The sequence below is a fragment of the Astatotilapia calliptera genome, chromosome 16, assembly GCF_900246225.1.
Source record: "Astatotilapia calliptera chromosome 16, fAstCal1.2, whole genome shotgun sequence".
Taxonomy (NCBI): domain Eukaryota; kingdom Metazoa; phylum Chordata; class Actinopteri; order Cichliformes; family Cichlidae; genus Astatotilapia; species Astatotilapia calliptera.
The window spans coordinates 24,321,062-24,335,142 of NC_039317.1; the positions used below are offsets into that span (position 1 = coordinate 24,321,062).

Consider the following 14,081-nt stretch of genomic DNA (forward strand, 5'->3'; position numbering starts at 1 on the left):
GATTGGCCAGATGCAGGTCGATGTGTAGAAATAACTCCGTTGTTTGGTGGTGGCTATGACGGGGCTTCCACAGAGGCAACAGGTGGATGAGGGAAGGGGAGGCAGGAGGAGAGACCCGAAGCAGCCACCAGTCCGAGTGTCAGGTGAACTGAACTTCAGGTAAGAAGTTATGACCTGCAGTCTATCTGGGTCAGATATAAACCAAGTTTAGGTGGAGTTTATTTTCATGTTGCTGACTTTTTACTGTCAGTTGCAATAACTCATACTGCGTTCTAGCCAGTTTGACTACAGCTGTGGGTGCTATGATGTTACTGATAGTGAACTTTATTTTATTCATAAGGTTAGTAGAGTTGCCAACGGCTCCTTAAAAAAATGGGATGGTCCCTCATTCAGAGAAAATATTACACGTTTCGTATTGAGCTGAGAAGAGACGCAGTTTGTCCCGGACTTTAGCTAGAATGGAAAAAAGACACAAAGCTGGATTTATTCTGTCTTTATGCTGCACAGCTGCCTCTTCTTCTCTCATTCTCTCCCCCTCCCTCTCCTGTTGCTACTTCAATCATGAAACTGATCAATGATCAGCTGATCGGCTTTTCTCTCTTGTTTGTTTATCGCCCACTTTGCGCCAGAAAGAGGAAACCAGCGGATATTGCGCTAAATAACAGCAGCACGTTTAAGCTTGATCAGCTGTTGTTAGAATGTATTTAATATTAATTTCTAGTATCAGCTGATGTTTGCTGGAGCCACAGCTGTAAAGCTGCTGGTCATGATGTCTGTTTAGATATGTGGTGAGAGGGAAACATGAAGATGAAACCAGGAGATGTCCTTACTGAATCATCAGAGCTGAACAGGTGATGGAGAAACAGGTTTACCTTTTAGGTGACATGAATGAGTTGAAGTTATGAACTGTTTCTGAGAGACGAATAACACCAGGATCCTTTTTTATGTAGCTGACAGCTGGTAACTGTGCAGGGGCGGGTCTAGCAAAGTTTTGCCAGGGGGCCAGGTAGGGCATTAACAGGGAAAGGTGGGCACAAAGAAATACTTTTCTTTCTTATTCTCATTTAAAATACCTAGTTTTTATTAAATAATTATCTAAATCTTACAACCAAAGTTTTTATCTGACGTAAAATGTATAGAAATCATACATATACCAAAAAGACTGTACATCACTGTCATTACAGCATTTGTTTTCATTCAAAGGCTTTATGGCTTTACTACCTGGTGGGTCGGTCTGTAGTAAAAATGCCCAATTTTTTTGTCCCAGTCCAGCCCTGCAGGTTAATACTGGCAGTGTCACCATGCCAGCTGACTGTATTTCATCATCAGCCAGTGTTGTTCTTTATCAATATTACCAAAGTTGACCATAAGGCAGCATAGAAAGTATTTACTTGCTTTCAGGTTTTATTCAAATGTTAGTCTTTTCATTTGTTTCCCCACTTTTTTCCTGTTTCAAAATCAAACACCAGTTTGTGAGAAGATTATCTTCTTTTTTTAACAGGCAGATAAAGTTTTGCATTGGCATTGGCTAATTTGTCAATTGTTTGTTACAAATGTTCGTATTTTAATTTTCAAAAATGTTTTTGCCCAAAACATATGTGCACTACATGTCAGTAAAAATGCTATGCAAATATTGATGTCCTTGAATGCTGAGTAAGCACTGACAAAGCACTGATTGTATCTCTTGTACTTTATCAACGCAGTATCTAAAAACTTTGCACCGTAGTGGTTAAAATCTCATTCTAATAAGAGTTAAAAGTGCATTTGGTTATTAGGTTTATAGGATTATTGAATTATGGTTAAGGGTTGGTAGAATTTTTTTTTAAACATTATCTGCCAATTAAATCTGCCACCCTTCTCCAAATCTGTGCCCCTACCTGGCCCCCCCAACAAAAATTTTCTAGACACGCCACTGGTACTAGGTACAGGAATTTACTGCGTAAGTTTAGTCTGACAATGGCAGCTACATGATGTGAATTGACACTCTGTGTTATGCTAGTTGTTACTCTATAAAAGTAAAAGCATTTGAATTTTTTCCTGTTATTAATGAAATCTGTCAATTAAATCTGTCACTCTGGTGGTTACTTTGGTTAGCCATAGGTGTGTATGAGACCATGCATACAGCAGAGGGTAACCCCGTAGCATATGTTCGTATCATCACAGGTGTAGCAGTTGTCTGCATTCTTATCACTTTGTGGGAGTAGAGGTGTGTTTCACCTAGACTGTGTTCGGTGAGTTAACTAAGCATTGAATTCTAAATAGATTAATTACAAGTTATATTTGTACACTTTAAATTCGATGGTTTTAATCATAGTTTAACTTTAGCAACTTTACTATGCTAAAGTTGTTAGCTAGCTTTCTTTTAGCTAGCAAACGTTCCTCGCAAATACGAGAGTACATTGTCAATTTTTCTACTTATACTTAAAGTTTGTCACTTGTCAGGGTGCATTTGGTTAGCTGATAGACCTTGCAGACAGCAGAGCATGTTCAATTTGAACCTGTATATGTTCAAATTTACCAGTCAGCAGCTGCCTGCCTTTTTACTATGGTGTCAGAGTAAATTTGTGTTTCCACGGTCTTGGGTGAGGTAACTAATTACTGACAGAGTGAAATGTGGTGAATTTATGCCAGAGTATTTATGTGAGTTAAAGTATTTCTATCAAATGTATTGATATTTTAAGCTCGAATGTGAAATATGCCTGAGGTTAAAGTTAGTTGACCTAGCAAGAAAAAACAAAATTGTGTGTGTGCACACACGAATTGCTTTCGTTACCTTCTGTAATTTTAAGCATAATGTGAAGTGTGGTATTGTGGCATGTCAACAGTGGTCTTCAAATAATTAAATAGAAAATTCTCTCACACATTTGGATATGACACAATTTTTCCAATTTTAAACTACAGTCTGTAGATTTATTATATTATTTTTGAATTTTGGATTCATCTTTTCAGTGTTTCATTGTAGTGTATTAGAGAAGGTTTTATACTTAAAATAACTTGTTAACTCAAAAGCCTCGATAAGTCTTTGCATTACCAAAAGTTGCAATAAATTTCAAAATGCACTGGACTTGTAAAATTTGCAAATTTGAAACACCAAGAAGGAAACAGCTCTTAAAGCATTACAGGCTTAGACATAGCCATGGTGAACTATTTATGCCTTGTCTATACTGGGATTGTTACTGCTCATTTAAAACATGGAATAGCTTGCGAACCCATTTATCAAGAAGCCATTCATCCTCTGATACAATGACATGCTCAGAAGTCTTGTCTTTCAAATGTCCATGTTGCTCTTTAAGCACATTTTCAACTCAATCAGAATCAGAATCAGAAACTTTATTGTCATTGTCATGAGAACAACGAAATTAAGGGAATATTTTAAGCATATTGGGCACCATTTAAAAAAACTGGAAACTGTCGCTTGTGTTTTTGAAAACTGTAACTTCAAAACAAACGTTCATGGAACATATGCTTCTCATAGGAACCGAAAACACAATCCTCACTCATTGGATGACTTCAAGCCTGAGCTGATACAGAGGTGTGTCAATCGTTTGAATACAGGAGATGATCCTCTTGAGGAACATATTGAAAATCCATTGAGTGAAGATGAAGCAAATGCAGAGGATGAAGAAATTGGTGAATTGCCTAATTTAATTGAGAAACATTTAGCCCACCTACTACTAAAACTGGAAAGTATATACAATGTTTCTCACAAGTGTATTGATAAGTTAGTTGAACAGTTACAATTCATTTCTTCCTCTGCTTCAGGTCCTATTCTAAAACAGATTTTACAGTTAAGCCTAAAGAAGCATAATTGTGCCTTTGATGATTTAGTGATTTCAGATATGGTTGCAGACCTCTGTCAGTGCAACCCACTCACATTGGCTTTTGGAAATAAAGGTCCTCTTTCTACCTCTTACAAAAGAAGCCAATATTTCAAGGAGCATTTTTGTTTGGTAGAACCCACTGAGTATTTGCTTAGTGTTGGGGAACGGAGAAGTTTCCAGTATGTACCTGTTTTAAAGTCGCTGAATGAAGTCTTGAAAAAGAAAGAGATCCAAGATTTCCTTACACAGACCTCAGAAATGGATTATAGCTCTGAAACACAATACACTTCATTTCATCATGGCACTAATTTTAAAAATAATCAACTGTTATCAGACGAGAGTCCAGCCATTTCCCTCATTTTGTATGTGGATGAGTTTGAAGTGTGTAATCCACTTGGTACCTCAAGAAAAAAGCACAAAATTACAGCAGTGTATTGGGTTTTGGCTAATGTACCACCATTGCTCAGGTCCTCACTGACATCAATCTACCTAGCCATTCTATGCAAATCTGATGATATAAAACAGTTTGGTCACAGTGCTGTCTTTGAGCCACTCTTGAAAGATCTTGCATGCCTAGAAGAAGGACTTTACATTCCCTCATTAGGCATATGCGTCAAAGGTACTGTGTTTTGTGTTGTTGCAGACAACCTTGGTGCACACTCTCTCGGAGGATTTGTGGAGAGTTTCTCAAGTGCGTATGTCTGCAGGTTTTGTCTTGGAGAACGAACCCAAATCCAAGTAAGTGACGTTCGAAGTGGAGCATTTAGTCAAAGAACAATACAAGAACACAGGGTACATGTTGACACTGCAAAAGGAGATAAAAGTCAGTCTCATTGTTACGGAGTAAAAAAACTTTGCCCACTGACTGAAAATCTAAAACATTTCGATGTTTTAACTGGCTATCCGCCAGATTTGCTACATGATCTCTTTGAAGGTATTGTACCTTTGGAATTAGCACTTTGCCTTAGTACCTTAATCAAGGGAAAGTATTTTACTTTGGATGAGCTTAACAAATCAATTAAACAGTTTCCATACAGATGGGCTGATAGAACTAATGCCCCACAACCAGTTCCATTGAATTTTGCAACAAAAAAAACTGTTGGGGGGAATGCGCATGAAAACTGGGCTTTGCTTCGCCTCCTCCCCCTTATAGTTGGGGAAAAAATACCAGAGAGTGAACCAACATGGCTGCTCCTTCTCAACCTTAAGGATATAGTTGAACTTGTCCTTTCATCTGTTCATACAGATTCAACCATTTGTTTTCTTGACAGTAAGATTTTCGAGCATCGGCAAAGATTTCAGGAAGCTTTCCCACAGGAAAGACTGATTCCAAAACATCATTTCCTAGAGCACTATCCACAACTCATAAAAGCTTTTGGTCCACTTGTTTTTCTGTGGACTATGCGTTTTGAAGCCAAGCACAGCTTTTTTAAGCGTGTGGTGAGGCATACTCGCTGTTTTCGAAACATTCTGTTGTCTCTATCAGTGAAGCATCAGTTAATGATTGCCTACCATCTACATGGAAATCAAACAGCCTAGCCTTCTTTACAGGTAACAAAACTATTAACAGTGAATTTGACTGTGCTGAGAGAAGACATTAGGAAAGCAGTGGAAAATAAGTTCCCTGGGGAGTCAAATGTCCAGATAGCAAATACTGTGTCTTACAGTGGCACCAGTTACACCACTGGAATGATCCTGGCACATGGATCAACAGGTGGTCTGCCAGATTTTGTAGAACTGATTCAGATGGTGGTAATTAATGGAAAAGTTGGCTTCATTGTGAAATGCTTAAATGCGTGGTATTCTGAACATTTCAGGAGCTTTGAGCTTGAAAACACTAGAAGTGTTAAAGTTATTGAGTCCTGTGATCTGTCTGATATTATCCCACTGGCAGCATACACTGTAGCAGGGAAGCGTATGGTGACCCTAAAGCATTACATCCATGTGCCATAGAAGGCAAGGTAGCCAATACAATACAGTATGGCCAAAGCTGCTTTATCTTCCTTGTATTAGTTTATCTTTATAGCTCAAATGGTAATATTGTGGATAGTAATGTTTAATCAATAATTAGAGATTTAGTAGTACAACTATCTTGCTCTACCACAAGTCTGGAAGGCATTTTACACATGACTGATCTTCTCTGCAGAAGTATCTAGTTTCCAGGGTGATAGGAGGTATATTCCACCACAAGTAAAATTCAAAAGCTAAATTCTGTTTTGTTTTTTTGTTTTCCTTTTTATATAGGTACCTCAATGTCTCATCCTGCTAAACTTCGGATCATACTCAAAGAGCATAACATTCAAAAACTGGACTTACCACATGGAATCCCTGGAACAGTGGAAGAACTTGAATCTATTGTGAAAGAGACTTTTGAGGTTGATGGGAAGTTTACTTTGCACTATAAGGATGCTGACTTTGGAGAAGAATATTTTTCTCTGACATCAACAGGTGATATCAAGGACAAGGACACACTTAAGGTGGTTCAGATTATTGAACCTCCCACAATTACTCTGACATTTAGTGATGTAGACAGTTCCTTCAAATCTGCATCAGAGACCTTGGTCAATGCTTCAGCAATTTCAGAGACATCAGTCTCGGAGACATCAAGTGTGTCCTGTGGCACCAGTTGCTCATCCGGATCTCAGGATACAGTCATTCTTTCCTCACCTGAACATTTGAGTCGGCGTTTTCAGCGCTGGCCTACCAATTTTTCTGTTCCTCGCTTTGCTTATGACACAGAGCTTTTACTTGCTTCAGGAAATGAAACTTTCAAAAAGGATGGAACGAAACTTAACTTTACTCCACTTCTTCCAGACATCCTTGAGAAACTGGCTGAAACGATCTTTCAGTATGTTGCCTACCCAACATCTGCACAATTAGCAGATGTAGCTAAAGCACTTGTTCAACAACATCCTTGCCTTAAAGAACCGGGATCCTATAATGGATGCTATGGATGGCAACAAAGACTGAAATATAAAATGGGCAATTACAGAAGTAAACTCAGAGGGCTTGGGTGCCCTGAGCTGGATGTGAACTCTCTCAAAAGAAAGCAAGCACATGAGAAGACACCTTCAAAGAATCTCAAAAAGCCAAGAAAGGCTGAGGTGAACTATTTGCCACCTCACCCACAAGGAGAAACAGAGGAAAGCTTGGAAAAGGAAAGATTGGAACTTCCTGATGAAGTGAAGAAGAGGAACAACTATCGGATCATCAGTGAAAAAATGGCCAAAACATTCTCGAATCGCAGACAGGAAGTTGTTAATCTGGCACCACCTGTGAATGACTTCAGAAGTAGATGGCCTGCGCTTTTTGATGCAGCACAGGTGATTTTATTACATAATTTATAGGATAACTTATAATAGTGACATTGTGCATTACATTAACACATTGTGCTTTTAATTGTGTCTTTTTTTTTATTTTTTACAGATAAATGATGAATTCCAAAGGATCACCACTGTTAACTTGGAAACAACATTCATGGCAAAACTGGACCAGTATTCCACAAGAATAATGTCCCTGGTCTCTTCAAAAGGCGGTGCTGCAAAAATTAAGATTGAGCGCATCAGGAACATGTTGCAAGAGGTAAAAAAAAGAAGCTGAATATAATTGATAATCTTACACACCTTAAAAGTTAATTATCTAATTCATTATCTCAGGAGCATTGTTGGCTATCTTTTACTGAAGAGTGAAAAAGTGAACATCAGAGGTGGACAGAGTAAAAATTTGCTAAAGAAAACATCACTCAAAATATATTTGTCTGTTTTCTTTGTTGTAAGAGTCAAGAATATAGTGATGCATTTGTAACTTGGTAACTCAGATTGAAGAGAAAAAGTAAAACTCAGATGCATAAGTATTTTGCACCTCATAAGTGAGATGAAAAGACATTAATGTAACTTTTGGTCACATAATTGCAAACTGAGGTAGGTAAATTTAAATAGGTACTTTCCATGTCACATGTAACTTGACAATACATTAAGGTAAGTATGGGTCATATTACAAATAATGTGAGGAGAAAAAAACTGAGGTAATAATTTGGAGTGTTACAAGTATGTTCATCAACTGCACAATAAACGTTTATGAGGAAGACAAGTTACACAAATACATTAAAGAGGGTAGATAGGAGCTTTTAATGTTTTAATCACATCATTACAAGACTTGCCCACAGGTGGCTTTTTCCAGTTCTGCATCACATATCTCACATATAACTATTATAGTTGAATCCATAGAACTCAACAAAAACTGTTTGAAATAGTCTCCAAATCTAGGTTATATTTACTTTCACTCACCTTATCCTACTGCTAGCAAAGGGTGCATTGAAAGCAGGGCAGTATGTAACAGATTAAATTCAAGTTATAAAAATTAAATTGTTTATTTGTTAAAAACAAAAATTAAATCAATAATTAGCAAAACGCTAGTCCTATAAATGTAATATGTTTGACTTTTCGCTTAGTAAACTTTTTTTATTCTCCAGAGTTCGGTGGAAACAAGAAGAGAGGTCGCAATCCGTTGCCTGATGGTGTATCTGAAAGAGAAAGAAGAGGATCTCTTCAGAGAACAGCTGGTAGGTAAATATCACATTGTTTTGTGTTATATTTTTAAATGGCACATAAAATACCGACATGTTTCTTTTTAACCTACTTGCCAGGATGGTGAAGAACAGTTCCCAGAAGAAGTGGTAAAGATCGTAGTCACCAGACGTGCAGCAGTGTCTCTTCCAGCCGTCGCTAAAATTGTGATTGAAGGAACAGCTGTCCTGGAAGACCTTGATGTGCCCAGAGCATGTGCCTTAATGATGGGACTTATATACGCTCTCAATCTGAGCTACCCCAAACAAGTAAAGAACACTCTAGAGGTATTCCAGAAGGTGTTTCTGGAACTTGATGGGCTTAAAGCCAGCCCACGGGTAATGTCTCTTAAGTACAAACTTCTGTCATAAAACAAATGTAATTTAGGCTGCAATATTCAGATGTGCTGATGCTTGTGTTTTTTATGCAGTCTTAGACAAGTGTAGTTTTGAGAGTTCATAATGCGTATAACCTTACCTTTGAATTGTTGCGTTGTTAAATATTAAAATGTTTGGTAATTTTCTTGATTCTGTGATATTTACCAAGTTGATAGGTTAAAGTTAATGTTTAATAATAAGCAGATTTGCTAAAACAAATTGCCTTACGTTGCAATGTTTGTTTTCTGAGGTATTTTAGAAGGGTGTGATTTAAAATTATTGTTATTTGGAAGATTTTATATATATATTTGCTGCTTTATTTAATATACCTTTACAAATCTTTATAGTGGTTCTCAAAGTCGGTAATCAGGCCCCACTGCTCTGCTTGTTTCTGTTAATAACCAAACACTGTTGATTGGCTGGTGTGTTCAGTTAATCAGAAGTTGTAGACACCATTGTGGAGTAAGAAAAATGAAGTAAATTGGTATGTTTTAGCTTCTGATTCAACACACCTTGTCCAGTTAATAAACATGTTACATTTTCTTTTGTTACTGAGGTTGTTTGTGAAGGAATTGTACTGAAATACATTGTTTTTGCCCACTCATTTATAATTAAAGGGCTGCTGTAATGTTTGATTTATGTTGTATGACACAGAAGTGTATTTCTTCAAAAATGTTATGCAATAAACTGTTTCATCAGTTGGAATAATTTAAATGGCTATGTTTGCATGGATAATTGTGAGTAGGATATATGTAAAAAAGTAAGTTAGATTAACTCAGCTAATGTAATTTGTCAACTCAATATTTCCAGGAATTCTAAATTAATATTAGGTTGCTTAAACTTAATTATGCTTTTAGAGGTCAAAGTAAATCATGTTGGTTTGTTGAACCAGTTGAGTTAGCCAAACCTAAAAATTTCTTGCTGGATTTACTTAATAATATGCAAAATTTGTAACTTAAAAAGCTAAGGCAAGGCAAGTTTATTTGTATAGCACAATTCAACAACAAGGTGATTCAAAGTGCTTTACAGAGACATTAGAAACAAGAACAAATAAAAAGCATGATTTAAAATTGATTAAAACAAGCAAATAAACTAACTAATTAACAAACAAACAAACAAACAACAGTATATAAAATCAAAACAGATAAAATCAGAACAGTAGATAAAATCAGTAGTTAAATGTAAGTTTTGAAATTTAAGCTTAAAGTGTGGATTTGGTGCTTTATTCAAATGCAGCTGAGAACAGGTGAGTCTTCAACCTGGATTTAAATAAACTGAGTGTTTCAGCTGATCTGAGGCTTTCTGGGAGTTTGTTCCAGATATAAGGAGCATAAAAGCTGAATGCAGCTTCTCCGTGTCTGGTTCTGACTCTGGGAACTGATAAAAGACCGGATCCAGATGACCTGAGGGATCTGGATGGTTCATACTGGGTCAGGAGGTCATTGATGTATTTTGGTCCTAAACCATTCAGAGCTTTATAGGCCAGCATCAGAACTTTAAAGTCTATCCTCTGACGGACAGGCAGCCAGTGTAAAGACCTCAGAGCTGGACTGATGTGGTCCACTTTTTTGGTCTTAGTGAGGACTCGAGCAGCAGAGTTCTGAATGAGCTGTAGTTGTCTGACTGATTTTTTAGGTAGACCTGTAAAGATGCTGTTACAGTAATCAAGCCTACTAAAGATGAATGCATGGACTAGTTTTTCCAGGTCCTGTTGAGACATCAGATCTTTTATCCTTGATATATTCTTGAGGTGATAGTAAGCTGACTTTGTTATTGTCTTAATGTGTTTTTCTAAGTTTAGGTCTGCATCCATCACTACACCCAAATTTCTCGCCTGGTTTGTGGTTTTTAGATGTATAGATTGAAGTTCTCTGGTGACCTGTAATCGTTTTTCTTTGGCGCCAAAGACTATTACCTCAGTTTTGTTTTTGTTTAGCTGGAGAAAATTGTGGCACAACCAGTCATTGATTTCCTCAATGCATTTACCAAGAGCCTGTACAGGGCCTCGGTCTCCTGGTGACATTGTGATATATATTTGTGTGTCATCTGCATAGCTGTGATAGTTTATTTTGTTGTTGTTTATAATCTGTGCCAGTGGGAGCATGTAGATGTTAAACAGAAGGGGTCCCAAGATGGAACCTTGGGGAACTCCACATGTGATACTTGTCTGCTCAGATGTGAAGTTACCTATTGATACAAAGTATTTCCTGTTTTCTACGTATGTTTTGAACCAGTTTAGTACAGTTCCTGAAAGACCTGTCCAGTTCTCCAGTCGTTTGAGTAATATGTTGTGGTCAACTGTATCAAATGCTGCACTGAGATCCAGTAAAACTAGGACTGACATTTTTCCACTGTCTGTATTCAGACATATGTCATTAAACACTTTGGTCAGAGCGGTTTCAGTGCTGTGGTTCTGTCTAAAACCTGACTGGAAGGCATCGTAGCAATTATTCTGTTTTAAGAAGTAACTGAGCTGTTGAGAAACTGCTTTTTCAATGATCTTACTTAAAAACGGGAGATTTGAGATCGGCCTGTAGTTGTTCATTTGTGTCTTGTCAAGATTGTCCTTTTTCAGTATAGGTTTGATTACAGCAGTTTTTAGTGATTCTGGAAACACACCTGATAATAAAGAAAAGTTGACGATCTGTAACAGGTCTGACTCTAAAGTCTTTGAGACCTTTTTGAAAAAACTTGTTGGCAGGACATCTAAACAGCAGGAGGAGGAGTTCAGTTGACCTAAGATGTCCTCCAGGTCTTTGCTGTTAATAGGTTGAAACTGTTTCATGGTGTTTAAACAGTTTTTTGGTGGACACAGTACATATCCTGGATCTGCTGTTGATGTACCAATTGCTTGTCTAATTTTTTGGATTTTTTCAGTGAAGAATTTGGCAAAGTCATTGCAGGCCATGGTCGAATGAAGTTCAGCTGCCACTGACACAGGGGGGTTTGTTAGCCTGTCAACTGTAGAAAATAAGACCCGAGCATTATGGCTGTTTTTAGTGATGATGTCAGAGAAGTAGGACCTCCTTGCATTCCTCAGTTGTAAATTATAATTGTGAAGTTTCTCTTTATAAATGTCATAATGAACCTGGAGGTTTGTTTTTCTCCATCTGCGCTCAGCTTTCCTACACTCTCTTTTTTCATTTTTCACCAGTGTGGAGTTTCTCCATGGAGACTTTTTCCTTCCAGAGATAACCTTCACCTTAATGGGAGCAATAGTGTCCATTACATTGAACATGTTAGCATTGAAGCTATTGACGAGCTCATTGACTGACCCTCTGGACAGGTCAGGTGTTAATGGGAAGACCTGGTTAAAGATCTCACTACTGTGTTCAGTTATACACCGTTTTGTGATCACTGTTGTTGATATATTTGTGTGGGCTGAGATTTTACTTTCAAAGAAAACACAGTAATGATCAGACAGGCCCACATCAGACACAGTAACCTTTGAAATGCTCAGGCCTTTGGAGATCAGTAGGTCAAGAGTGTGTCCTCTATTATGTGTGGCCTCTGTTACATGCTGAGTCAGCCCAAAGTTGCCCAGAGTGTTACTCAGGTCTTTAGTCCCTTTGTCCCTTTTTAAGTGGAAATTGTTACCTCAATTTTTTTAAGTTAAGCCAACAAAACATTTTTTAGAGTGTAGGGTTGCCAAATGACCCGCTTCAGCTGGGACATTGCGTGTAATGAGCACTGGTTTGTCCCTTATTCTACCCGTAAATGTTTCGTATATTGATTGTTAAATGCAATGTCACATTCTGACCAGGAGATAGCACTCTTACAAATACCAAATTAGATTTGATCGCAGTTGTATCAGACGAGTGCTTGTGTCCAGTCACAACCATCAGTGACTTAGTCTGTGTAGCATAATAAACTGCGCAGTTGAAGCCTGTATTTACACTGTTTTATTTGAAAAAACATTTCTTCTTTGCCTACTTTTCAAAGGAAGTGCCGATGTAATTTTTGTTATCCTTGACTGTATTTTTCTTTAATGTTTTAGATGAGGTATTGATTAAACTGAATACCAACATTTTACTGCATTTTTACTGTAATGTGAACATACAGTGCATATTTACACAATGCCCAGCTGGATGTGCATTGTACTTTGTCCCACTTCCATCCATCCATTCGCTTCCGCTTATCCCTCGCGGGTTGCGGGGGGCGCTGGAGCCTATCCCAGCTGTCATAGGGCGAGAGGCGGGGTACGTTCTGGACAGGTTGCCAGTCTGTCGCAGGGCCAACACACAGGGACAGACAACCATTCACGTTCACATTCACTCCTGCATTCACACCTATGGGCAATTTGGATTAACCAACCTATCCCCACTAACTGCATGTCTTTGGACGGTGGGAGGAAGCCGGAGTACCCAGAGGGAACCCATGCAAACACGGGGAGAACATGCAAACTCCACACAGAAAGACCCCCGGTCTGATGGTGGAATTGAACTCAGGACCTTGCTGTGTGGCAACAGTGCTAACCACCATGCCACCGTGCACGAAACTTTGTCCCACTTGAAACTTTTATTTAAAGTGGGACACACTTGACTTGTGTCCCACTTTAAAGTTGCTCCAAGTAGGGTCCTTTGGGAGTACAATAGTTAAAAAGTTGGCCACCCTAAGTGTCACGGAGGAGCAGGGAGGACTCGGCGCAGACTGAAATCTCAGAAAAACAGGTTTATTTACACACTCCAGGTGCACTATATACAGGTGAAGGAGAAGGGGGCCAGGGTTCCCAGGGGTGCAGAGCGGGGTCGGGAAAAGCGTCCAGAGTCTCCAAACCAAACACGAGAAATCTGCATACAGAGAACAAGGGTTAGCACGGAACTTTCACGGACAGAGCTCAAAACTGGCTGAGGCTAAAGTAGCACTGACGAGCGTTATTCAATAGTCCAGCGGCGAGGTGCTCTCAGTCACTGCCTTAAGTAGCAGGAGCAAACAAGGTGAGGAGCCACAGGTGATTGCCTACAGGTGGTGGAGGCCGGGAGCTCACAATGAGCTCCGCCCAGGCAGCGAGCAGAGAGAGAGGAGAGAGAGAAAAGACAAAACATAACATGTAGCCACACAGGGCCAGCCGAGCAGGCACGGGGACCATGACACTAAGTATGTTCAACATGTTGAACATTCTAACTTTACTAGGAAGTCACAGTAGCTAGCTCTGTCTTTTACTATATTCTGTGTGCCAACGCACAGTATATTAAAAATGTTTTTGGTCACAATGGCAGTTTTCATAGCTGTTCACCACCAACTTGCCACAGATGCTTCTATGCAGCTTAACCCACTTTCTGGAAAAAATTAAGACTCTTTTTTTTGATACAGCAGAG

General features: G+C 38.6%; 1 protein-coding gene and 1 long non-coding RNA gene across 2 annotated transcripts; one reads left to right on the forward strand and one right to left on the reverse strand.

Moving 5' to 3' along the window:
• The first annotated feature begins 3,425 nt into the window (after positions 1-3,425).
• LOC113007915 (sterile alpha motif domain-containing protein 3-like) lies at positions 3,426-9,068 on the forward strand. Its single transcript, XM_026144969.1, has 6 exons — positions 3,426-3,532; positions 4,465-4,559; positions 6,066-7,144; positions 7,248-7,403; positions 8,293-8,382; positions 8,467-9,068. Exons 3-6 carry the CDS (start codon positions 6,074-6,076, stop codon positions 8,755-8,757), a joined length of 1,608 nt encoding a protein of 535 aa, XP_026000754.1. The 5' UTR covers positions 3,426-3,532; positions 4,465-4,559; positions 6,066-6,073; the 3' UTR covers positions 8,758-9,068.
• A 4,351-nt stretch (positions 9,069-13,419) lies between these two features.
• LOC113007916 (uncharacterized) lies at positions 13,420-13,801 on the reverse strand. The gene is made up of 2 exons (XR_003269964.1): positions 13,633-13,801; positions 13,420-13,553 (listed from the first exon to the last, which is right to left on the reverse strand). It is a non-coding gene; the product is annotated as an uncharacterized LOC113007916 (long non-coding RNA).
• Between the last annotated feature and the right edge of the window lie 280 nt (positions 13,802-14,081).